This window comes from Vollenhovia emeryi, unplaced genomic scaffold (assembly GCF_000949405.1).
Source record: "Vollenhovia emeryi isolate VEMERY1.0 unplaced genomic scaffold, V.emery_V1.0 DF939138.1, whole genome shotgun sequence".
Lineage (NCBI taxonomy): Eukaryota > Metazoa > Arthropoda > Insecta > Hymenoptera > Formicidae > Vollenhovia > Vollenhovia emeryi.
In genome coordinates, this window is record NW_011967228.1 from 465,206 (window position 1) to 492,588 (window position 27,383).

A 27,383-nucleotide genomic window follows, 5' to 3' on the forward strand; every position below is an offset into this window, starting at 1 on the left:
CGAAAGATAAACTAAAACAGTCAGCGAATCATGTCGTCTGAAATGCCATGCAACCGCGTATCCCCCAACATGACCAAGACCAAGAAATATCTCTGACCAAGCGCACGGTGTTCAGATCATTCTAAGAACCGTCAGGTGTTAATGCCCCATTCTGTATTTTATATGAATATGCAATTCGGTCATCGTTTAACTACGAGCTTGTATTTTAATGAATAGAAAAACGTGCATTCATTCGGTGCCGAGTGTCTCTCGCGCCCTGCGAGCGACGAACGAGCGAGATATTCCGATTACTCTTTTTTTTATATATTTTTTTAAGATAGTCTAATATGCCCGCTGTCGCCCTGATGGAAAGCGCTCGTCGAGACGAAGCGTGTCCGGCTTAAAAATCTAGAGAGTTTAATTAGAGACGTCTCTTGTCGCCGCCTCGAAGATCAGAGTCGTAATATAAGGGCCGCCGCCGTCGCCGTCGCCGACGTCGCGGCCTGCGCCGTAGGGGGTGCAATATACCGAAGGCCACGGGGGGGAGGCCGTCTGCAAAGGGTTGTCTCACGTCGAGCCGCGGAGATACGATTTATATTTTTTAATCAGCAACTGCCGTGCCTCTGACAGCTTTGCAATGTTAGTAACTTTTAATCTCCCCCTTTTTGCCCCGGTAACGCGAGTGCAAACCGAGATATTCCGCGAGATGAAGCCGACGCTTATTACATCTTGCGCTCCCCGCTGAAGTATGGGGTTACGGGGCGGATGTTGCGAATCTACGGATCTTATTATTCAAAGGTCTCTAAAAGTCGAAACCCCTGAAAAATCTCCGCGGGAGGATCTGTTTTAATATTCGCGGGTAAATATCCGGCTGTGGGGCATCGGGTGATAGACGGCGCCGCGTTAACGATAAATAATCCCGGGCGTTAATAAACATCGCGCGCACCTCCCGGGCGGCGGGCGATACCGCGGCTTCGGCCTTTCGAGAAATAAATTGCGCCGCGTGCGCCCTGCCCTCTCGCGGCGCGGCAACGATAAACGCATCTAATAGAATTTTTCTCCCGACAAAGCCGCGCGCGAGAGGATGCGGCACGTGATTTACGACGGTATACACGGTGTCGCCGAGGACGACGTCTCGAGTTAATCGTTATCTTCCCACGGGACTAGCCCGAGAGCCGGACGGACGCGCGTCGCAGCACGTCTTCCGGGTATGTGTACCTGCGGCCTGGGTGACTACAGATATCACCTGGGCGCGTTTTATCGCTCGTTGAAGGCGCGGCGGGGGGGTGTTGGTGGCCTAATAATTTACAGCGACAAGGACGCACGTCCCCGTTATTGGCCCATAAAGAACCTTCGCTATGGTCGCGCTCGTTCGCCCGCCCTCCCTCCCGGCCCCTCCGCCTTTATATCGTCGTGTTCGGTTTCTGTTTGCCGCCAGGATGTCGATTCGCGGGATAGGAATTGTCTCTCGGGGATGCATTCTTTAATTACGATCGAATTATAAATGCGTTGCGACGGCACGTGTGTTGCTTCTCTCTCTCTCTCTCTCTCTCCCCCTCGATATCTACAATAATAATAATAATCTTTATTGTGTTCTCCTTAGAGTTACAATCTCTACACTTAACATTTTTCAACTTATTCTGAACTTAAACCTACGGCTTAAACTATATATTTTGAGGGTTTGCGTGTTCTCCCTCTCTACCGCCCGATATGTACAATATTTTGGTGAATGTTTCTTTCGCGTCGACTGAAAGAACCTCGAATTGCTTTAGTTAACGTAGCGAATGAATGATGACGGATATTCACCGACGTAACGTGGCGTAATGTACCTTAGATGATAATGCGAAGGCGGGAAAGCTGAATTTGTTTCGAGATGCAACCGGTCCAGCGTATACTCTCTTATATGCCGGCAGTTTACTCGGGGAGACGGCTATTAACTTTATTATTTTTACTCCGGAGGAGAGTAATGTCGCGGCTGTAAAGTCCCGGGGGTCTCACGGCGCCCGGCTGACGAGAGGTCAGCGCAAAGCCGTCGCGCTCGTAAACACGATAATTTTAGGGCTTCCTCCTTTTTCGCGAAACAATCTCGCGGCGGCTCGTAAGCCACGACGGCCCCTCGCGCTTATCCAAGACGAGTAGCTCTAATTCAGGAACACCCAGGTAGGAGCGTGTTAACGGCTGGCTCTCAGACGCGTTAAATACGCGCTTTAAATAGGTGGTCATCGGATTACCTCCGCCAGGTCATTCCGTATTGCCGTACGCGTTACGTGACTGCGCACACGATACGCGCTTTGTTATGCATTCATTTATGGAGCGTGCAACTCGATTAATGACGTGTTGAATCGAATTTTCGCGCCCCGACTTTATATTCACCGCCGCTTAAAGTTGAACTTAATCGACGTTTCTGGGCGAATAAAAAAATCAAGCGGGACCGGCGCCGTTCGCGAAATTATGTATCCTTACGTGGTCGTCATTTCCGTCGCCAGTGACGACACTTCGGCTTAAAGGGTCGCCTTGAGTGCCTCTTAATATTAAAGTCCGGGGACTAACGGCTGCCGTTATTGGCACCCTCATATTAATCCGGTTACGGGCGCTGCACCGTGGAAATTTGTAGGGTGGCCATAAATTTTAAAACTTGCTCACGCACCTGCGTGCGCGCCGCCGACGGCTGCTTAATCGTAGCCGCGCGAACCGTCCTATCCGCGGCTGCGAGTATAATTTTATTAACCCTTCCGTCCTCGAATAATTTAACAGCGAAAAGTTATTTGTACCTTTCTGTTACATTACAGATCAGATTTGTAAGAGAACATTTTTATACCTCGAGGACTCTTCCATGCACTCTTCTTCTTACAATTATGTATAGTAATTTGCATCGCGGAGTTAACGTACCTTGTGAAAAGTCTTTGATAAATGCCGAAAGCTCTTATAATAATTTTTGTCGAACCGCAACGAACGAAAGATATTTTATATTGATGGAGAGTTTCTACAATTATTCATGACGTTTCATTTTATGATTCATAATACAATGAGAACGGAAGGGTCAGGAATGAATCACGTCTATGCAACGTTGCTTCACTCTTCTATTTGCGAACACAAAAGTCTCGCGTTTGAAATATTTTGACTTTGATTATCGCCCATGTTATCCGCCCGACTCGCGGAAAACACACGATTTTTGTTCCCGCTATAATGACACGGCAGTAGAAATCCTGCGCAATTACGGACGGATTAATTATTGTATTAATATTTTATGACGGGGCAGTGGCGCAAATGTTAATTATGTAACACGGTTGATTGTGCCCCGTTTTAATAGCTTATTAATGCCTCATTATGCGTGCACGATCGTTAATTATTAATGTAAACGGCATGTTGCGTATGCAGCTATTGTTTTCCTTCCTTTTTCGCGATACCGGATAACTAATTGTCGATAATCATATACTTTTCTCATCGGGCTTCGAAATGTATACGTTACAATTGGAGACTTCTGTCTGCGATCGTGTACATTATAATACAAGTAAAGCGACGAACAGGTCCCGTTAATGAACGAACGATTAAAAGAATAACGCGGTTTAATATTACACAAAAGATTGTAAAGTTTTGTCGTACTCTAATGTCATTTGGATTCGCCGTTTATTCACGTTTAATTTACGTTGTTTCCAATTATTAAATTGACCGGAGACTTGTCTGAGGGTCGTCGCCGGTCCTGATTGGCCGATTATTAACGACGATCGCCCATAACGATCGCGGGCGCGCGACAAATACAAATTAATTAATAACGTTCATAAACCATTTGCGGGAATGGAGTAGCTTTAACGGCACCGCTCGAGCGGGGTTAGTTAATACCCGGTTAAATTATCTCCGGTACTTACGCAAAGATCATTAATTTATGCTCCGTCGCGCATCGCATTTGTGTGCGTGTGTAGGCGATAGGAACAGACGCGTGTATCCTCCAGGACCGCTTGCCGATTTCAATGCAAGAAGCGTTCAGCCAAAAGTTTTAAGGGGTTACACACTCGGGTTCTCGGCACTAAAACAACCGACGTATTTTGGAAATTTTTTTCCAGAACGGGAGTAAAATAAATTGAAAAACGTAATGAATCCACGTTGATTCCTTGATATTTTATTTATATAACAAATTTTCTTCTGCCCAATTTGGTCACACGTAGGCTCTGTAATCTGCAGCCGCGTCAACCCCTGCACAAATATCCGGGCAACATAAACTTGAACAACTTCCAACATTTTAGGACGAAACTTGCGCCCATCTACGCAGAATTAAATTGACCATTCGTTTTTGTGATTTAAACTGTGATTTGTCTGCATCTTTTTTTTATCTCGAGTTACTTTATATACAAGTAGCGTGTTTCGCACGTCAGGATGTGACCGATGATGATATTTTCAAACTAATGACTACTGGCACTCGAGAGTTAAATATTGGAATTGCGGCAGACGCATGCCACAGTTTCGTCGTCAAACAAATTCTCTCGAAAGGCTCCTTTTTTCCTAACTCGTAGCGGTCCTTCACTATCTCCTCGCGGGTACAGGGAAAGATTAAAGTCTAAAGTCGCACCCCACCTCGTGGGGAGAGAGAGAGAGAGGGGGGAGGGGGGTGAAAGAAAGAAAATCGCAGAGGATGAAACGGTGCGGCGGTAGTTTTCTAATTTCTCTGCCTGCGAGCAGGCTCTTTAAAGCGATTGCACGCGCGCGTTTTCCTTGATTGACTTCCACTTTGCAGAAAATCTTCCGGTGTATGCAGCGGGCGAAGATGCTTCGGGCGCGTCTTTCTCCTCTCGCCCTTGCCATTTCTCCGCTGCATCGTCGGACGACTCGCGTTTATTTCGCGATGCTACTTCTCGCGCGAGTTCACCGACCGTAATTACTCCGGTTCGATTCGCGCTTACTTACTTCGCTCGCCTTTCTTCGTCGGCCTTTCTCGCTTCTGCGATTAAGTGATTGCAACCAGAAGCATTGCATCTGCGCCCCCCTTCTCTCTCTCTCTCTCTCTCTCTCTCTCTCTCTCCCCCCTCTCTCTCTCGTACCTCTCTTTATTTCAAGACGAGCAATTATTCTTAATTAACGTACCGATCGGTCTATGACGTCGCGCTAATAGAGATCCTCTCGTCAGGATTTGTGCTACCATATATTAGTAAATTAGTCACGATCCTTGATTTTTTGAATATGGAAACGAGCCCAAAGAGGTGGAAGCGTTTTTTTTTCTATTCGGGTCAGATAAAATCGTTCGAAAATTTTATATGATGGAAGAATTGCCTTCAAATTTTCGCGTATAATTCTATCGTTACCGTACACGTGGTGTTTTATCGTACGTTCGTTACATTTAAATTATTTCTCGCACACACGCATACACGCACACATATTTATTTTAAAAAGCACCAATTTATTTAATTTCTTTTTATTCGACTTATGGAGATACATCAGCTTGATTAATCGCCAGTCTATCCATTTCCGTTATTAACACAAAACTATTTATCAAAAATTCATAAATTATTATCGGGAAGATACGAGGATCGAAGTTAGCCATTAGTCGTGCGGGCATTAAAAGCTTCGGCAAATCGAATCGGATACGTAATGATTGTTAATCGTAGTCTGGCTCGCGCGCGCGTTTTTATTACGGCGATGCTGATAATGCGGGCTATTATTTTCCGCCGCGTGCATGCATTAAATGGGGCATTAAATCGGATACTAAAATCGAGCCACACGAGGTTCATCCATGCCGATGTGACATCTCCGCGGCTCCTGGCCGATCGTTAAAACGTCTCTGTGGAATGACCGCTCGTAAATCAGCCGCGGCTCCGTTCGTTCGAACATTCGTCATGCCGCGAACAAGCTTTTTTTTCGCATTCGTGTCGCTCGATAACCGAAAAAGAACAGCGCAGCGATATGAAAAAAAGTGACGATAAGCTTATTGGATCTGTTCTTTCTAGCTCGTATGCATGTTGTTTATGTACGTTGTTTCTTTTTTCTTGTCTCCATCGTATACATAATTTTTTTTACATTGGCGGGAAATGCGCGTGAAAGTGCGACCGAAGAGGACAAATCTAATATTGACGGAGAACGGTCGGCCATGTAAATTGGGAATCGGTCTATTTTAGTCGATGCTAAATTGCCGCCGAAATTGATGTTCAATTAGCAGGCGGGAAATGCGCTCGGAAATTCGCGGAGGGAAACCGCGCGAATGGAAAAAGCCTCGTCCTCGCGCGACAATTATAATTTTTCCTAGCGTCGGTTATTAATTAACGTTTGTCGAACTTGAAGCGACGGTAATATCCGCGTTGATTGAGACTCTCTCCGGATTTTTTTTTGCGCTTTTTCCACTCGGGCGTTATTTTATCTCGCTTCGTAATTTCTGCGTGATTGTCATGCCGCGTTTTAATCCATATTTACGTGACCACAATATACACATTGCATATTTCATGAGACTTAGCGCGCAGTATTTTCCCGCGGCACCGACATAAATTAGAGCGTTTTACACCGCGTTTTCTTTTTCTTGTTCTCCTTTAGTAATCTAATAATTTGTAAGCCTTCATTTTTCCCCGACACCTTATGATAAAAATTGTCTACGAACGTCCGTGTTGGGGTGTACCGTGAGATTTGAGGAGAGTGCGACTAAGCGCCGGGAGGGAAAACACTCGGCGCCCTAACGATGTTGCGACAACGAAAGATTTTCCCCACGCGGGTTCGCAACAACGTTTCTAAAGTGGACGTCGATTTGAAAAATTTACCGAACGCTGACGAGCCGTCGTCGAGGGTCCTCGAAGGCAACGCCGGCGCGAAGCAGCGGGGGGTTGCGTGGTGTAGACGTCGTTCTAACTTCAGATCGAGTGTCGCTGGCACTTGGACGTGGTTCGTTAGTTTCCAGGATTGCACCTGGACTTAGCGGGAGCGAGTTACCTGCGGCTTCTCGCCCCGGTAGAATGGCGGGCACGTTCGCCATCGCCGAACGATTGGCTCGCACGAATGTAACTTCCTTTCTAACCGCCAGTGTGCTGCCTACGTGCCTAAATCCTCGGTTATAATCGCGCTGTTAGGATCACGCTATTGGTATCATGTAAGTTTAATTGCCGTTCTGATAAGGGATCAGTTGTGCTTTTAAGGGGATCCTAAAGTCGTCTGTTTTACCGACATTCTTCGTTAGAAGTAATCGTTTAATTGGCTTTATAGAAATGCAAAACTTTTACGGAATTAAAGTACGCAGCAAAATCTAGACTTTATATCAAAACAAAACAAAAATTAATATTTTTCGGTACACTTGACGACAATATTTGCTTGATACGCGAGAATTCTACAATAAATATGTACAAAACAAGACCAGCATACCCTAGGGACAACATATAAGAGCAATATCGCGCAATTGAAACTAAGATTAATAGCCTAGAAAAAATATCACTTCTAATAAACGCAAGTCCAGAAATCCAAGTCTGGAAGAAGAAAAAACGAGCAGTATGGCGTGTAAAAATAGTTGCAGGCTTCTTCGAGAGAGAGGTCTCTGCCAAACATCTGTCAGATTGTCAGTAAAGCCGTGGTGTCGATTATGCTAGAATTCTATCCAAAATCTCGGTCTGAGCAATGTGTAGCTAACAAAATTGCTGCTGCTTTTTCGTAAAAATTGCAAATTGATTGGCTATAAATTTCTCGGGCCGAATTACTAGCATCCTGAACACGAAGTCGATAATTGACGTTTTAATTCCGTCTCCTATCTTATCGACACTGATCGAGTTCGCCAGCGGCTTTAGGATCCCCTTAAATTCCTGTCTCCTCTACCTGATATCGGGATAAAAAATATTTTGACGATAAATCAATGTAAGCTAACGACATTCATCCCGTTCATATTTTACGCTGAAATATTGTTGTTTCTTCCCCCGATTTAAAATCCCGTTCTCGCAACGTGTCGATTATCAATAATAAATGAAGAGCGTCAGTCGCCATGTGCGATCGAGACGGGACATTTTTCCATTAGCTCGGTTAAAGTTTGTCAGAACCGGCGAGATAAGTTGGCGAGTGTTTCATAGGAAAAGTTCCTCGCCAGGGCGCAGAAAGAATCTTTTTAATGAAAAGGGATAATTTGCCGAGCTGCGCCGCGACAGATTCGCCCCGGTCAAACTTCGTTCTTGAAGCCCCGATTGGGGCGCGAGTGCCAGTTCATATAGCTGAAAGCCTATGCGCAATTTTATAACTAATGACCGGTTACTACGCGACGAACTATTACGTCGCAGATGTCGGGGAAAGTTCGCTGAAGTTTCGGGTCCGGGTCCGCTCGCCCGTCGAGGGAGATTTTTAGCGATTTTTCACGCATCGTTAGCCCTCGAGCGGAGGCCATTTCGTGTATCGATCGTTGTCTTCTGTCGCGCGGAACGTCACGGGGCTCCGCGAGAATTCCTTCTCGCGAGGTGGTTTCTTTTTTGACATAATCGCCTCTGCAAACAAGTCCGTGCAAACACGTCTATTCGGACTTCCATAAATAGCTATTTCTACAATTATAACATTTTATGGAGAGTCCGTCCGGGTGGTCGATCTTTAGGAAGAAACGGAGAGTCTCTTGGAATGAAGACGCGGCAGTCGCTTTCTGTAAACTCGGCGGACCCCGACACGTTTCCGAAAGCGACGGAATAACCGGGAAAGATGTAACGTCAAAACTATGCGTCTACGAGCGGCGACACGGGCGCTCTTTATTGCGCACTGATGGCTTTTCCGATGGGCGCCACGTGTGCGAAAAAGCTCTCCTTCGCCGGTACGTATCCGCTGTCGTGCTCACGACCTCCCGAAATACCTTCGTGACTAATGTACGAAACATTCCTCCGCATTGGTTCCCCGAGAACGTCTCATTCGACCCTCCTTATGAAATTGTATACGGGGAAAGCGGCCCGAAATCGTGCTCCGCAGCACCTGCTACGTGGCTCTCCTCAAGAATTTTCTATTGCCGTGGCTGCTTTTTTTTTAAGTGACTCCTGTGCATTGGTCAACTTTTCGGTCGCACGACGTCTTCGTCGTCACGTGGCTAACAATTCGCTAAATATAAAATGTTGAGTTATTCTTCGAGCGAAGATAATATTAGCGCGCCAACTCCGCGAAGAAGTTTCGAGACTGCACTTAACTTCGAAGATTTGAAAATCGCAGACGATAGTCAATCGAATTTTCACTAAGGAAACATACTTACGTTGCGCCGAAGTAAGGTGCAAACCTCCCGTAATACCCCGTACTATTGATGATATTGGAAATGTGAAGGTAAAGAAATATGGGAGTTTTATGTCGGGAAATCTTCTTGTACTCGATTGTACGGGTACAAATCCAGAAGTTTATGTTACGCTTCTCCGCGAGGGGGTATTAAAGTCTGCTCCGACAGATATAACTTTTCTAAGCTTTAACAGGGGCGGCGGGGGGGGGGCGGAGGGAGGGTTAACTCTTTGATAAATTATATTACAGCATAGCGATCCCGAAGTATTTCGCAACTTCGGAAAGCGGTAATACTTTAATAGGACGGTCGATGGGCGCGCGCTTGGTGTTGATACCGAAACATCTTTGCGCCAACTCGGCTCCTCGATGCGCCTTGTCAATGTTTCTTTCCCCGGGCCCCTCGGGACATCTCGTAAAGACGAAAGTAAGATGTCAATGCCGCCGAGTTGGATTTTATTTCCACGCGGAAGTTTCGACTTTGACTTTTCGCGCCTTCCAAGATTTCCGCCCGTTTTCTGTTAAATGTTATTTTACGCTCTGAGACTCTACTGAGATCGTATCGTATCGTTTCAATTTGGATCGTTTTCTTTCATCGCGCATCTGCCCTCTCGATTTCTCAAGTTCTTTACATTTTGATTCCCCACTTGGAAATAAAACTTTCTTTTGAGTGTCCCGTGCCCGGTACATGTGTTTACTATGAGAGTTATGCGATGATGATACGTCGCTAGTAGCGTATGTAAATCGCGGTTGAATGGGACGCAATTATTTTTACGTGACGTAACATCGCATTGCAAAAGTTTAATAGGCAGTTTAATTGGCGCTTGCATTTCCCGGACTGTTCATTACTTGGATAAATGCGCCATTTTTTTTTTTAAAGGAAGGACTCAATCGAGCACATCGCGTAAACCGCGGACGCGCGTTGAAAACGCATTATCGATACACGGTCGATGCGCTATATCAATCAGCCGGCATTCAGACGGCGCGGAACGCAAAAGTCGGATGTTCTAAGTGCCGCGAGACCGTCGGATAGAAAACGCCGGGAAAGTAATCCGGGTAATGGGCTCTCCAGAACTCCGGGCGGAAACCACTCGCTGTTTCCGGATTCATAGAATTATCGGCACATCCCCACGCGGGGATTCCCATCCCGGCGTAGTGTAGCTCGCCTCCATTTGGCTTTCGCCTCGATCCCCGAGCGGTGATAGAATAATAGACGAGGGCGAAATTAAAAAGAACCGAATGGCCGCGATATACTTCCGTTCTGAAACGCGGCATCTAATTTCCGCGTATTCCGCTCGCGCGGGTAACAAGAAAAGAGGAGCGCGGATTCATATTTGGGGCGTACTTTAGAACGCAGTTGCAAATCTATCGTCTCGCGCGAGTTTAATAAACCATTTCGTACGGCGTAATCTGCTTTGTGCATTCCTTACGAGGTAACTTTTACAAGAAATGCATCTCGACGATGTCGGTGCATTATTTCGTACGCATCGTGTTCGCTGCATTTCATCAGCGTATCGAGGCAGTGTCGCGCGTTGATCTTCGTTCGCGATTTAGCCGTAATTAACGGGTTACAACTGTCGTCACGTAGCCGGCCAATTACACGGAACGATCGGTCGCGATCGTCGCGCGACGTCTCCCCGTCGCCAAGGCGGACGTTCAAGCACCCGAGCTTGTCAGGAGTCAGTTCGACGCAGCCTCCGACCTTTCCTCTCCCCCCGTTACGCGTACGGAGGCGGTTGCGCTTCGCGGGAGATGCTAAACTCGGCCCAGCCTAACCTGCGATTCAACCTCCAGAGTAAACTCCTTAGCGGCAGCAGAATTAATTAAATATTCAGCACGAAGACAATACTCGAGCCCCGACAACGTCCCCCTTGCCCTCGGCCCTGTTCGAACCCCCCCTCCTCCCCCTCCGCCGTCCTCCCCATCGTTCAATCTTCGACGGCGAGATGCTCGTCCGTCATCCAGTCGCGATAAATGATGCAGCGAGGAGCGACCGGAGTGCGTTACCGGAGACGTCGCAGGAATTCAGCGGATAGTCAGGCGGTTGTCAAATGGAATCGCCGATGTCGCGCTCGACAGTAGTTATCTGTTCGTGGTTTGCACTATGTCGCGGTTCATGCCCCACGTTCGCGATCCTAGGTCGTGCTCCCGCCTCATAACGTCAATTTGCGGCACGTATTGACTCCTGAATTACGAATAGCAGGCTCGTTTGTGACGCTTGCGACATTAAAAAAAAAATATATACGAACCGACGGAGATGATAAGCTTGCCGAGCGATATCGAATATAAATTGTGCGTTGCATTTATAATAGCTTTTCGAATGGCCGTTTCGGAGTCGGTGCGGTCCGAATGCCATTATGATATCCGCGGATATATCCGGTTTCGATTAATCTTTTATTGACCGCGCAGTCTTAATTGGGATGTCATCGCGCGTGATATGATTCGCGCTCCGTTTTTGTTCGCGCCGAAATTAATCTCTGAAATGAATTCGATCGCAAACATGTGTCGAGTTTATCGGTGCATCGGCCAGAGAGAATATTTGATTTGTTGCGCAATCGGCGAAGATCGGCGGTAACGATAACAGCGGCGATGCGTTTATTGTATAATTCGAATACGGATTTGAATACGGCCGTGATCGACGGTGAGAATCGAGCGGCCGTTATCGCGGCAAATGCGCGTTGTTTGAAAAACCCGCCGATATTTACCTCGCGCTCCATTTGCGTGTTCTTTTTTTTTAAATTAAATTAAGGCCCGTGTTTGATTTCCATCTGCTTTCAAAATAACGCGGAAGTGGGCTTTATTAAATTAAAGTGGCGAAGCACACGGCGCGCGGCGTTTTTAAAAAATTCACTTCCGCATCTCTCGAAAATAAATTGCTCAAATTAAACATACAATATCCGTAATTACATTATAAAGGTGTACCCGGTGTAATTCATTAACTAGAAGCGATATCCATTAGTCAACGGTTGACAGCCGAACCAGCTGTTATCTAAAATCAAGTCCGTTTTTTAATTGTACCATTGTCCGGATTGCATCAACTATCGCCGCTTAAAAATCATCTCAGTTTCCGATGTCTCTCCCAGGGCTTCGGTTTGTCAATCTCGCGTTCTCCGGGCTAGATTTGGCGAGCGGATTTTACTTTAATTTGCCGGTTAGTCGCAATTTTCGTTTCTAGTTCAAACATTTTGCAGACTATGAATATTAACCGAATATTTCTGATATTTCCTCTTGAAAATTACACTAGCTTTCAATTCCTCAACTCACCGGAGCTCATCGGAGAGCTCAAGACTTTTTTTCAATGTATATATCACCGCGTCGCCGAAGAGGACTCAAGGTAGTGCCGAAACGTACGATTTATAAGTTGTATTAAATTATTAATTAAACGCTACATAACGTGAACTCACGCATAACTAACCGCGTTCGACTCTCAAAGCCCCACTTGTTACTCGTTGATTTTAATATCGAGAATTTCTAGTTAATTAATCGTTTATTTGAAACGTTATTTCGTTATTGTGCACACAGAGGCTACGTGCTCGGTTTTTCGAAATATTTTCGTGAAATTTTTGGTTCGAAATATATTACGGTACAAACGAGATATGCTTTGTCTGAAATGCGCAGGTGCAGCTGACAGTAAGAAATAACAGCTGACTACCGGTAAGATCTTTTTATTGTCGCAATGACGCGTCATTAGCATACTTTTCAAAAGTAAAACCGTTGTTATTCTTTGTTTCTACATCTCGAGGGCAGCTTGTCCCTGGTGCAAGTTCACCATCCTGCGAGCAGATAAAAGCAATGCAGGCGATCTTCCCGATCGCGGCTTCTCGTCGCTCGTGTCTCGCGGATCTTTCATCTCGTCGTTAGGACGACTTTCGTAAACTATGAATGATACAGTCTTAAGCGTGTACCACCAAAAATTGGTCGTGCACGATCCGTCATAACGAACAAGGGGAGGGATAAAGGGTAATCGAAAACTGACGTGTAGATTAAATTTATGGTTTGAATCTCGTTACGTCACTCGAGATGCAAAACACGCGCGCGTCATTGCTAAACGGAAGATACGAGTTTCCACATATAACTCGGCTACTTGAGCGAGAGCGCAACCTTTACCCTTCTGACGTGAGAGTTTCTGAAATCCACCGTCTCACCCCGCCTCGTCAATGCGTCGCCGCGACGCGAATGCGCCCGCAAATCGAACTACTGCCGAACTACTCACGGCGATTAGTAATAACTAATTAGACATCGAGGGCGCGCGAGCGTGAGAGGACGTCTCGTGACGTCTCCGACTACTTGGGAAACTTGCACGGGTCTTGAAACTGTATCAGTGTCGTCAATAGAAATCGCAGATGCGTCAAAATGCGACGTACGGACGCACAACTGCCGCTCCAAATTCTTAATAGGTTTCTGTCGAGTCTCAGTGGTCGAGACGACGATTGATCGGTCGTTCTCGCCCACGTCCCGTTGACTCTTTGGAATCTTTTACAGTACCGATTTGTTTTTAAAAGTAGGTGCCAATGCCAATTAAAAAAGTTGATAAATTTATATGCTAGAAAAATAAAAGGCTGTAGTTTCTTTTATGCAAGAATATACATTGCGCGCATGCGTATGTTGCAGAAATAATTCTTCGCTCGCGCTGTGATCTTGGCGTAAATGTTAAAGAGCGAGGGGCGCTGCGCTCTCCACGCAAATTATTCGCCTTAAACGCAAATGTGAAATAAACTCGCGTCAGGCATCTGTAATCCGCGGATTGCATTCCGGCCAAAATGCAAACCAGAACCCCGCGGTTAAGGGTTAAATACCCTCCCCGCCGCATTTCGCTCGGCACAAAGAGATCTCCGGGCGAATCGAAAGCTTTTCCGTGTATTTTCCCGCGGCAACAAAGACAGAGACTACCGGCAGGAGAGAGGAAGAAATGAGAATGCCGCGATTTCCGGATGGAGGGGGGGAAAGGGGGCGGGGAATCGACCAAACCAACCGATGCATTCATCGCATTCAATCGACTTTCAATTAGTGTCGGGCTCCAATTTTCCGTCAGAGCTGAGGGCGGGGGGGAGCGAAGGGGTGGAGAAAGGGTGAAAAACAGGGTTCCACCGATACCAGTCATTCGCGCGGTAAATCGCTCGTGTTCGTTTGCCTGGAATGTTGCTAATGTTACCTCATTTCGACGTGTATATTCGGGGGGATTAATGCTTCTTTCGCGTCTCGTTTACACCTGACATCCGCGCTTCTTCTCGCTTCCTCCAGGTAAAACTCCGAGAGGCACGGACAGAAAATAAAACTTTCACGTACACACCTCCGACATGCGCAATCTGTCGGAAAAATGGAAACGGTATGATCATTCGAGCGAGTTGCCCTAGATTCATTGTCGTCGTTATAGGGATAAAATCTTGCCGCTCGACATTCTTAGCGAGTGTGTTGGTGAAATTCCCGCGCGTGCTGGTCGGTGCCTCGTGGAATTTCGAAAAGGCATTTTTCATCGAAAGCTTTATTAAGGATATTATATCACAAATATGCAGAACGTATCAGACGTCGTCTGATATTTTCTCTGGATTATAAATTCCTTGGCCAATTTGAGATATTTCACAACGCGAGTTTCTCGAACGCTTTACGAATTTTTTTTCCAACTGTTACAAGATACGAATCAGCTTAATTAGTTGGAGCTTTTATTTATTTTTTATGTATCCAAAAATTTTTATAGAAAGAGAGAGGCAGCAATTATTGGGAAGCAGTGCCTGTAAACGCGCTAATTTGTATCAATCGCAATGCTCATTAATTGGGCATTTTGCAATTTATATTCGAAACTCTTTTTCAGTCTCATATCGGTGAAAATGTTTCCGATAAAAACCGCAAATTTATTTTGTATACGAGTTTGTATTTTCTAAAAACTCGCTTTTACATAGTCGCTATATAACTTGTGCGTGGAAAGAACTATCTTGGTAATTTTATTCTTGTGGTGAAACAATTGGAACAGAATCCACGGAAACGTACATCTCTCCTTTTCTCGTACACACACCTCCACGGATTCGTACATATAGTATAAAACACGTTCCTGTCTTGAAGGGTCTAATTATTGAATTCTACACGTTTCAATTTGTCGACATCCGTGCCGATCGGTCGATAGAGAATTTTGGTTTTCGATCAGCGACGCGTATGAGCAGCCGCCGAGTCGATTAAGCACCGAAACGAGAATCCACGACAGGATCGCGGCACTTAGTTACAAGGACGAACGAGGTTAACCCGGAATTGGGTGCTTCGGAGGCTCAGAGTCCCGGAGTCTGGAATCTCGGTTATTCTGATTAAGTCTTCGTCCCAGGAGTTGCGGCGGATGGGATACAGTTGGAAACGTAACACCGGTATTTCGCGTCTCTTCGTAATTCGCACGATTGATCTCTCGCGAGCCGGAGTGCCCGTCCTTCGATTATCCCTCTCGCAGCCTCGTATCCGACGTCTCGATATTCGGCGATAATGTGTGATCTCGGCACGAGATATAGCTCGGTGATTTCTGAAAACGCGTCTGTCCAATATTCTTTTCGATCGATTGTTCGTAATGCTAATTGTCGCTGAAGAGTTTTGAGTGAAGGAAGCGTGCGGGTTGGTTTCTATTTGAGCGTCATCTTGGATTATTATACCTGTTGTAATAACATTTGCGAAAGAAAGGCTAAGATGTATGATACGTGAAGATTGAAGACTATGAACGGGGCCGAATTGAGCCAAACGCTGAGATATCAACTTTCGGTTAAGCGACGAGTCGGGATAGTTTTGAGAAGGATGAAAGGGGGGATACGGAGAGCTGCCTTTGGGCGCAGCGTTCCCGGATTCGTTAATTCGGTAAACGTGGAGGGTGCATCAGGGGCGGCCCCGATATTAAACGAGGCGAAGGCAAAGGCGAACGGGGGTCGCGAAGGATTCGTCGGCGAGGGGACGTGGGAAGGAAGGACGAGGTCCTGACAAGGCAAAGCCGTCTCTTTTGCGGGGATATAGAAGCGAGCGCTCGCTTCCTTATCGAAATTCTTAATTAGAAAATTTTAATTATGTTTTGAGGCTGCGGCGACGCCGGCAGGACTAAGACACATATACTGTGTGCGCGCGAATACACGTGTACGTACAAAGGCGGGGGCCAAAAGGGGGTCGAGAAGCTCTCTGTGCCGGCTCTCTGCACCAGAAAGATAGTATATTTCTGCAGGAGGAAGAGGGCTTGTTGCGCGCGGAGATAGGGGCGCGAGATGCCGAAGGTAATTAAGCTTGCGCCTCATAAAGATATTCCGACGGCATTGTCCTCTTCTGAGCCGATATTAAATCGCCGCGCTGCCACGTGTTTTCGCGGCAAATTATTAAAAGAATCTTGTTCTCGCATTTTGCTTAAACATGACGGAGGCGATTTCTTTTCGCCTCCTCGCTCTTTCCTGAGACGAATAGGACGAGGCTCTTACGAGTTTATTACGAAATTGCGGAATTTTTATTTCGTATATTAGATCAGGCCACTTTGTTGCGGAGTACGCTTTTCCGCGATTATGAGGACGAAGAATATAAAGATTTTTTCCTTCCTTCTTTTTTAATTTTTTTTCAAGATCCAAGTCTCTCTCTTTCTCTCTTGGCGTTTTCATGCCGGAATACTTGAGCATTGTGTCTCTTAAAATCCCTGGTATTATTAACTTTACCGCTATTTCCCACTACCGTAGCTCAGGTATAAGCGTTAGTTTTCACTGTTGCGTGTTCCTAGCTCAATAGCCGCGGGGCACATTCTTCGCAGCTGTTCGTAACCAAAGGATTAACCTGTCGATAATAATTCGCAAAGCGTGCCGTGTAAGGGGAAGCTGCCGCCGTCGCCTCTTCGTAATTCCATCGACGGCGGGGGTGCCGCTAGACGAACTCCATTAACTGTTTAACGAACCGCAATTTATTACGTTATAAACCCGTGCACGCTTTCGCAGGATGACGCCTTCCCGTCTGGGACACATTTCCTTCGGCGCCGTCGAAGGATTGCGTAATGCATTCCACCGAGGGACGCCCGAAGGCTCTGCCGTTGAAAAATGACAATTCCTCAGATATACCGTTCGCTTTGCGAGCCTTCTGGCTCTTTACAGCGAGGCACACTGAGGGCAGGACTCCGTCATTATTTTTCCTTCCTTTATAAATAGAGGTGTGACATTTTGACGTTATTTTTTGGCATTTTTAGCGTTTTGTTTTTCCAGATTTTGCGTTATTTTGATGTTATTTTTTTGGCATCTTTCGTGTTTTGTTTTTCCGGATTCTGCGTTATTTTGACAATGTTTTTGATAATGTCGTGGTCCGAGGTGGGCAGGGCTTTAGTAAGACGACTTAATGTTTCGATAGCAAAAAGTAACTAGCGACGAAGATGGCATCCAGCGCCGCGACTGCAGAGTTGATTTTGAACAATTTTTAACCTTTTTCTCTGATACAAGCGATACAACATGCGATTTTTGACGTTATTTTGCGTTATTTTGCGTTTGAAAAAACTGTTAAAACAAAGTTGGGGGCTCCAAAATGTAAAGAAATGACATTAAAAACGTTCCCGGGGCATTTTGCGTATAAGGATAACATGAAAATGTCACACCTCTATTTATAAACGTTGACATTAAAGATGTATTAATCCTCGAAATTATGGATGTCTCGGGTCTTGGGGTGCGCGAGATTGGGCCGCGTTATTTAACGCGGAGCCCGACCGTTCCGTCTCACAAAACTCTTTTTGTGACTCTACAAAGGAGCGAGCTCTCTTTGTCGAAGTGAAAATAATAGCGCACGCAAATTGGCACGTAAAAGGGATATTTATTTTGCGACCTGCCTACCATTCTGTTCAATCTTACATATATACCGGGCGAGCAATAGGATGAAATGTAAAGGGTGAACGTGCGATAAAAAAGAATGCACTACGCTCTATAAACGTAACGCTAATCCCGGCAGCAGATTTGTCGCTCCGCGCGAAACAATGGCGATCGATTATCCGCGATGACGCCGGCGCGCTTTAATGTCGTAACGTGGCGCGTGCCGCCGCGCCTGCAATCGCATTTACAATCTGGCTGGAATTCAATTCGGTGCGGTGGTCGTTGCTGCAGCGAGCCGCGCGCGGAACCTGTTGCCCGGGATCCGCCAGTTTCGCGAGATCGTACCCGATAATCGCGGAACACGGGGCGGCTGTCTATCGACGTCGATTACTTTGATTGCGAGTACATTAGCGTCCGCTAATGTTCGGCGCTAATGTTTCTGTGTGCGTTTCGCGCTTCGCAGAGAAACCGGACCGCGACCCTGGCGCTCTGTCGACGTTATCGTCCGGCGACAATCGTTATAATGGGGCCGGCCTGCGATAATGGAAGGCCACGAGGCGATTGTCTGACGCACAATCGGGAGTTTCCTGGTATTAAAGGCATTTTGATGAACGGCGTAAATCGATCTTCCATCGGCCTGATGTTAATCGTGGCGGTCTTTCGCCATTGCTACACGTTGAAAGAATAAACGCCTCGGCGAGGCGTGTGCGTTTTGGTAAATTGCGATAATTGGTATCAATAGCAAACGAATCCATTTGCGCAGTACATAGACCGTGAGATGTTTTTAGATAGTTACTCGAGATAAACTCGTAGTCAAAACAGCCAGAGACGATAGCTAGAGGATATATCAGTTAAGTAAGACTGCAACTGTGCCGTAACTCGGCATATTCATAGCAGAATTAACGATCCGTGCCTAACTTAGGTACCCACTGCTCCTCTGGGAATAGCTGGAAGGAAGCAAGAGGTTTCCCTAGGATTCCGCGGGTACGTGCCCTCCTTTCTGCCTTCCTCCTGCTTGTTCAGGCGGAGGAAACGCTCGGCGGATTATAAGTAGTTAGCTCGTATTTGTCAAGTTGATCCAAGTATTATAATAATAGTGAAAAACGTGAAAGAGAGGGGGCAACTTTGCGAACACACGCGCGCGCAATTTAATAAAATAAAATAATAATTCAATTGAGCCAAATAATATTTAAAAAAATGACGGAGATTTAAGATTGAATCTCCTTAACTCGCGACGTTCAATCAATGGCCTGCTACTGTCGAATCCGGCAACAGGTACGCTAACTTGAATGAGACGACAGGAAATCGGTATTCGCGCGAAAAGGACGGGCAAGCGAGAAAGAGAGAGAGAGACAGAGTGAGAGGGGGAGGGGAGTCGGGGAAAAAGAGGGATGAGCGAGGGGTGTATTACGTTCGGCCGAGCTGACGGCGCTGGAATGGCTCGAATATTGGCTAAAAATGCAAATTGCCTCGACACCGTGCGCCCCGACGGCTGCCTCAGTCGTTTCGGCGCACCCTCCCTTCGATCGCTGCGCGCTGTGAAATAATTGAAAACACGCGTCATCTCCGGGCCGCGCTGACCAAGACCCGCTCCCTCCCCTGTGTTGACGTCGCTTCCGTTTCTAACGCGCTTTCGGCGAATGTAGCACCCGCGCGGAGGACACTTTTAAAGGCGGAAGACGAGAGAACGAGCTTGTGAGACGCAATACTCCGGACACTGCGTAAAATATGTTGGAAACTGCTTTATTTTTATCTTATAGTCCCGCAATGCTTCGTAAGACTTTATTTTCAAAGAAGTATAAATAATAAGGCGCAGGCAAAGTATGTCGCGTTGCACCCGCAGTAGTACACGTCCGTGTATGGTCAGCCTATTTTAAGAGCCGCATGTGTGATCATTTTCTTAACCTTTGGAGTGCCGGACTGACCACTACGATATAATTGCTTCCTTTCTAAAGGATATTTTTACATTTAGCACAAAAGTTTGTAATCTGACGTTCCCATTTCTGTCCTAGACTAGAATCTGTTGATTGGACTTGAAAGGGGCCAAAATCCACGGCCGGAAACGTTGCGTGAATGAAGGGAGTTTCCCGTCGCCAGTTGAATCGGATTATTCGTCCTATTTGTTAATATGTTAATGTTTATTAGAAACTCATACGATTATTGAAATATCTGGCACGAATTAATAAGCGGAATTTCCAACTCGTGGAGAGAGATTCGCTTCTTCGCGTCGTTTTCGGGGTAGCTCATATTTCTCATAGCATCTGTTTTTGTCCGAAGTCTTTTTCGGATGTGTACGGTAAATTGCAGAAATGGTTGGAAAACAGCAAGTGCGCCGGCTATGCTCGAGCGCTGCGATAGAAAGCGCGGAAGGAATTTATTTTTGCGCCGGGTAAACGTCGCGACTCGTGCCGATAATACATCACTGCGTCGAGTAACGGGCGAAAAAAAGAAGAAAAATTTTTTCCAAAATTCCCCCCTGAAAGCTGCGACACGTTCAATTTGTCATTGGCGCGTTTCGTACCTCCCGAAATAACGCGCGCGTTAACTCGGGCCGTTGGGAACCGTCGACTTTGACACTTCCATTCCCACGTTTACCTCCATTAAACGGCCGCGCGCTTCCTCCCCCCTCGCTCGCGCGAGCACCGGGACGACTTCTTTCGTTCCTTTCTCTCCCGCGGAAGGATGAACTGTACAGAATCTTTTTCTCGGAATTCAAATTTTCTCCACCGGCGCGGACTAAATAAATATACAGATTTATATCTCGGATACTTTCCGAGTTAACGCTATTTCTTTCCCTACGTTTGCATGTTTCCTTGCCAGTAGCGGAGTTAATCAATGCCGAATTAACTGTAAGTGAATGCAGAATTAATCAAATGCAAACTGTAGCGACGGAAAAAGTGCTGGTATGCCAGAAGCACGAGCGAAGAGAGGCATGCGGCAGATTGAACGAGGGCAAAGAGAGAATGCGGAAATCGAGCGTGGCCGGAGGGAAATGCGCCGAAGTAGGGGGGAAAGGGGGGGGGGAGGGGAAGAGCGGAGAGACGCAGAGGGTGGCGCGTACGGTAACGAGAGGAAAATAGAAGGAGAAAGAGGAATTGGGGGAAGAGAGGGAGATGAGGATCGCCGGGGAAGGACTGGACACGCTTTATTCGTATTAATGCGGAATAACGCGTGCAATCGCTGCTTTGAGTCTGCTATTCGGAATGCGTGCAATCTATACGCGTCGCGTGCGCGAACCAGAGCTGGACTCGTGTCGCGGAGACGCGCATCCATCGCGCCGACCGCGACTAGACAGTCTGCTTTCCGGAAGGGAATCGGACCGTTCTGACGGATTTGCGCTGCAGCGAATTAACTCTGTGGATCGAATTCCTTTGTTCGAAACGAGCCTAACCGTATCCGTCGCAGCTCGTCCAGCCTGTCATATTTAAAATGAATGATAGAAGGTAGAATAAATTCTGGAGCGACGTTACAGGTCTCTCTTCCCGAAGGCTTGTGTCCACGAAGCTAGAACTTGGTCCAAGTTCTAGTTCCGAGAAACGTGCAGCCAATCAAAATTTGCAGCTCTTATGGAATATCAAGTTGATTGGCTACACATTTCTCGAAACTAGAACGCGGACACAGGCCTTAAAGGGAACCTCCACCTCGGCGAATTTTCAAGTCGCTAATGAACGAATTTGAATTTCGCGCGAACAGACCCGTGATCGAAGTCACGTTAGTGGACAACGAGAGATCAGGTCCGCCGGACTCAATCCACCGGGCTTAATCCTTCGGATTTAACCCGTGGACCAAATCCATAAAAAAGCCCGCTCTTGTATGCCTAGCTATTGACGCGGGATCGATTCGGATTACGGGCCGTGATCCCGGATGATGAGTGTCGCGGTCGATATCAAGGCTTCCAATTCGATATACGCGCTCGCGAATCGTAATACCGCGAATATCGTTGACCGAACGACCATCCGGCGTAATCCTAATTGGCGATCGCAATTTGCGACTCTATGTGATATTTTGTGCTTGGACGACTTTTTGAAAACGCCGATCGCCTTTCATGCTTTGCACCGGGGCTCGTATGGATTACGTTTTTTTTCCCCCCATTGCAACGGGAGGAAAGAATTAGTGAATATAAGCGCAGCTCGGATAATTGCAGTATTGATATTGCGATTAAGTGCCAGGTGTTGACACCGCCGCTGGCGATTACCCTTTATCAATCTTTCGCTTAAACGCGAGCACGTATGAAAAATTCATGTACATTTTCCTATGGAGGCGCATATCACATATCTTGCTGTTATAACGATAACTTGTTTTATCACTGCACTCTCACGCGATGAGCTGCCGCGCTCAAGATAATACGAGATGAAGAAATATTGGAAGATTTCGCTGAGGGATCGCTGTTTCTGCTCCTCCATCATGCAGAATGATCTTTAATCGTAGATACGCGGCGAAATAGAAATCTGTCCACGTTGTTATATAATTACGCCTAATTAATTTTAGCAGAAGAATATTTAATTCAACTGACGTTGGAACGTCCCATTATCTATTACGACCCGTTGATGTCAAATTTTTATATTAATATATGACTTACGGATTGAACTTTTGTTCTGCGTTTTGTACGAAACAGTGCTGCACATCCAGAAAAAAAGTTTGCTTGAAATGAAACAAATTTGTTTGAATTTTGACCTCACTAGATTTTTATGTAATTTCAAAGAAATGTTTTCTTAACCAAAATTTTATTCGATTGAGACTGGAATTTCTAAGAAAATTATTATGTATTTCTTCAGATCTAGGGAATGTTTTAGTAGAAGTTTAGTGGTTTCAAAGGAACACGATTTCAACGTGTCTCATTTGTTTAACCTAACTGAATCTTTTTCCTGGATGTAGCGAGTGTAATTAATTCTCGGTTCACGTAGAGAGGAAAGTCCTCTAATATGAGATGGTAGGTTTTCAACGTCCAAATTCGATCACAAATTTTTTTTCGCAACGATTACATGATATACTTACACGCATATACTATAAATTGTCAGTAGGTACCAGTTTTTCTCACATAAATATTTCGGAATATAACCATAGCCCCATAGCCAAAGATGTCTTGGGTGGCTTGGCGCTCTCGATGAAAATGGTGGGCGTATGATTGGCTCTGAGTGGTCAATCATAAGCCACGTATAAGCTATAATTCGGAAGGATTGGGTTTTGGCAATCTTCTTATGATTGCCGCGTTCCGACTTGTGAGTATCTTATAACAGGCTTATAACTCACTTATGTCTTCTGACTGCTGGCTTCTGTCTCAATGTAGACCGGGCTTATGCGTAACCTTCCGCGAGCGCACCGTTTCATTCGCACGTTTACGCGCGTTGCGAGCGCCGTGTGTCGCGAACCATTTTTCAATGTGTGAATTATTTTTCAAAATTCGCCCCCTCTGCCGCGGGACGGCGCGCATATTCCACATATTTCCGTTGGTATTCACGCCGCGAAAAAAAATTCAATGAGCGGTATGCTGATACGCGTTAACCCTTAAACTGGGCGTGACGGTGCCGCGCGCCACGGGCGCGCTCGACGCCGCACAGTTTGTTACGGGGGTGGAGTAACAACAATCGAGCCGCGTTTTAACGCGATGGCGGACGTCGGCGGGCGGAAACGCCGAGATACGAGATTCTTTACGGCCGTTTTTTAGCAAGGAACGCTACTCGCGGGCATTAATGAGCTGACGCACTCCGTCGGAAATTGCATTTGGAAATCCCTTTCGGGGATTCGATCGCGGCGCGAGCATCCCATTCTACTGCCGTAACGGCGGTCTCCCCGCTCGTGTTCCGGGGTGTCCGGGCCCGCGCGGTCCGGGGGCGCGAAGGGCTGTTTTATGCAGGCCTCGGATTTTATGCAATGAGACTGCAATATCAAACGGCGCGCGAGCGGAGTGCCGTTGAATAAAATATCCGGTGCCGTTGAGGAAAAAAGCACGAGACGGGCGGGAAAATGGGGCGAGGAACGGCCGCCAGACGCATTTCGATTTCCCTTATACCTGGGCGCTGCTGCACAATAGATACGCGGGGGGGACCGTGCGACCGCGCGCGCGGGATCTCGCGGGTGCATTAAAGCGCGCCTCATATTCCCCGCCGATCGTTGCGGTAATTTATTACGCGGCCCGATCGCCCGTTGCCTCCTTGTTTATTGAAGCGCGGCCTCGATATTACCGTCGCCCCGGCTTTTTAACCCATCCAGCGGAGCCTCCCCGAGTCTTCATTCGTTCGCGAGAGAAAAGCTCTGAATTTTTCACGAGTCCTTTGCGCACCGACCGCGGGGCGATCTCGCCAACTTTCTCAGGAATTATATCCGAATTGATCGGGGATCGGGACGCACGCGTGGTGCGACCACTCGTGCCTCTCGCGTGAGGCGCGTCTCTCGTTTCACGGGATCGCTCTATCGATCTGCCGCGAATTGTTTCGTCGCTTCGTACAATTATTTCAGAATTAGCGGGACTAGGCGGCTTTAAAAGCGCGATACGCGCTACAAATGAAATGCCATCTAATTATAACGTATCATACGCTTTATCCGCGTAATTAATGCGAAATTTACACACCCGGAGCCATTGGCCATTTCAATGGCCGGGTACCGACAACGTTGCCCTCTCCATTGTTTACGGTCACTCAGCGCCGATGTTTAGCAACTCGGCCAACTTTCGCAAACGAATAATCTCGTTTGACGTCACGGAGTGAGAAAATGAGGCGGCGCGAGAGAGCGGCGGAGTGCGAGGGCGAGGCACCGCGAAACGGAGAGGGACGCGGGCGAAAGAAAGGGAGGGAGGAGGCGATAGAGCTAGAAAGAGGGAGCACTTCGAAACTTAGATTGGTGTCACGTGGCTCTCGGCGATCTGAAAGTAAGTGACGAGGGAGATGTGCCGAGGAGAGAGAGTGCAGAAGAGGATGGGGATAGATGGGAGGGAGAGAGCACGCTGTATAACAGCGCGATTCGAGGCGGCTTAACCGGCAAATCCGGGGTAAGACCCCTCGCGAAATCTCTATTTCCGCGAACGCCGTGGTAACACGGCGTTCCCCGTGCGCCTCCCCCCCCCCCCCCCGTAGCCGCCGGAAGTGCTCGCCCCTCTCGTCCCTTGGCCTCGTTCCTCCAGCCGATTCTAAAACCCCGGGTCTGCCTGCGCGTCGCGGGCGCGTGTCTGCCATGTAAATCTTAAAGGATTACGCTCATAATTGCTTGCGTCGCCGCGTAATTGAAGAGCACTTAGACCGGCTCAGAGCCCGCGCGATACGTGACTACCTCGCACCCCGGGATCGAGGATCCCGCCGAAACGATTCCGTCACGAATTCTCGACACGGGGGTCGTTACACGATGCGCCAACGTGGCGGAACGATACGGATAAATCCCACATTGCGGGGGATACCGCGACACCAGCTATTGACTTGGGAACGTATACTTGCGGATGCGACGGGAAAGTTTGACGGGAAACCAACAGCTGCTTTCGATGGAAAGTTTCCTAATCGGACATTCTTATTGATTCGTATCGAACTTACTTCTCGAGCACAAAATACCCGCGTATGAACTCGTTATCGAAATGCTAAGAGAGCAAACCGCTGACCAAAATCTTGTACACCAATGCCCACTAATGCCCAGTGGGCATTACCCGAGTGGAAATGAAATCATGAATGCCTTATGAGAAAGCAATTGTCTATTTTAGACGTTGCTTTTCCCTTTTAGACCACCTGGATGTTGCGGAGTTTGAGAATTAAAGCTGGCTAACGTTTCTTCTCGTTGACTGATGTTTCCGGCAATGAATTTCGAAGACATTTGGGAGACTTAACAACTATTATCTCGGCATGTTATTTCAAGGGCTCTGTTATTTAATCGCTCTTTCGCCTTCGGACTTTCGATATCGAGGTAATCAGTCCGAAATTCTGGCGCTCTCTCAATCGTGGGCTTTGTTAACTAATGCAGTCGCAATCGTGCGATCTTCGCCGACTTTTGCGCCGATACGATCTACGCGTCCAAACTTAGCCGGGCATCCTAACGGCGCCAAGCCTAACCTCGTGATACCGTCGAGGCTTAATGGATTAATTTTGTAATTGAGTGGTTTGTATAATTGAGGTGCAACTACACAACTATGACCGGGGGCGGCGTGGCCAAGGGCTTGCGACGAAATTTTAACCGAATTCTCGGACCCCGCTCTGCCGCGAGTTTTGGACCATGTTCGAAAATGTCAACAGTGCGTTACCGGTTTATGGAAAAGTTGGGATACGAAACTATTCCCGGCCCTTTGTCGGGAGCTTTCATCGGCGCTTTGTAGCGCCGCAATCGATTGGCGTTTCCGTGATTTAGGGACAAAGTGACAAGTCTGTCAGTCGATGCGGTCGCGGCAAATATTGTCCGCGTGTGTAAAACTTTAGCAACTGTTATTGTAAACGAATGCGGCATCACTATTTGCATCACGCAATTGGGATTTTACCGTATTAAATTTGCGACCTCTTAGTTTTAGCCGGTCAAGTTAGTTTCGAGATGCCAATCGGTTTCTCGATCAAATTTCGTCGGTAACCGCGTTCCATCGGATAAGTTTTATTATGCATAACTTAATCGGAAAAGTTAATCGGGAAAAATTAACCATCGGAAACACTTATATTTAATTGGTTTATCCGCTGGAAATTTTTCTCAGTGTAGCGATTCTGCACCATAACAATTTTCTTAATTATTCAATTAAAAGTGTTTGAAGCATCTCTTAACAATTTAACGTTTTCTACTTTTTTTGTGTGTTTCAGGTAGGTCTAATAGGCAATAGAATTGTGTGTTCGATACACCGACGGAAAATACGTGTGAAGAATTTAGACAGTATGATGATGACAAACCTACCCCCTGTTATGCTGCCACCCATTACGGACTACGGAATGCTGACGCCTACCCTCGGAATAAAGGTGAGTCGACTTACCCTCCTGGCAAACTCCGAAGAAACGAGTCTCGCGATAATGCAAAAGTACGATCGAGCGCCAATTATATATTTTTATGCTGTGCTCCGGTCGCGCGCTTCATTCAGACGCGAGTGTCGGCGCGTAACGGGATTGTACAAGCCGCGTGAAGCCGTTCTTTGGAGTTTAGTCTGCGCGAGAGCAATCGCCGCTCGCTCTCAAATTGATATTTTCTACCGATAGTTTTTTGACAGGCCGACTAGAAAATCGCCGCGGGCGATTTTAACGATGATTGTAAACAGTTTTACCCAAAAGGGACCGTTGCGCGTTCTCGCCGGTTCTCGCTTCCGTCGGTTTTTCCTCCCTCGGAGCAATTGGGACGTTTTAGTGCCGATATAAAAGCACCCCTGGCGGGGTCTTTGGAGCACATCGGGTATCGCCTTTCATCCCTCGGCTTTTGCAGCTTCACGCTACACTCTTGTGCGCGCGCCCTACAAGCCGCGAGATATTAATTAAAATTCCGTCCGAAATACTTCCAACGCAGAAC

General features: G+C 46.9%; 1 protein-coding gene across 4 annotated transcripts in view; it reads left to right on the forward strand.

Moving 5' to 3' along the window:
- The window catches only part of LOC105567351 (polypyrimidine tract-binding protein 1), a 418,546-nt gene that overhangs the window by 141,606 nt on the left and 249,557 nt on the right, over nt 1-27,383 (forward strand). For 2 of the 4 annotated variants that reach the window (XM_012022161.1, XM_012022167.1), the window contains exon 2: nt 26,693-26,845. The exons of 1 other annotated variant lie outside the window; for it this stretch is intronic. In XM_012022161.1, coding sequence (XP_011877551.1) covers nt 26,765-26,845 — 81 coding nt within the window. In that variant the 5' untranslated portion in view covers nt 26,693-26,764. The remainder of the gene's footprint in view (nt 1-26,692; nt 26,846-27,383) is intronic. One more of the 4 variants, XM_012022162.1, reaches the window with a different exon arrangement.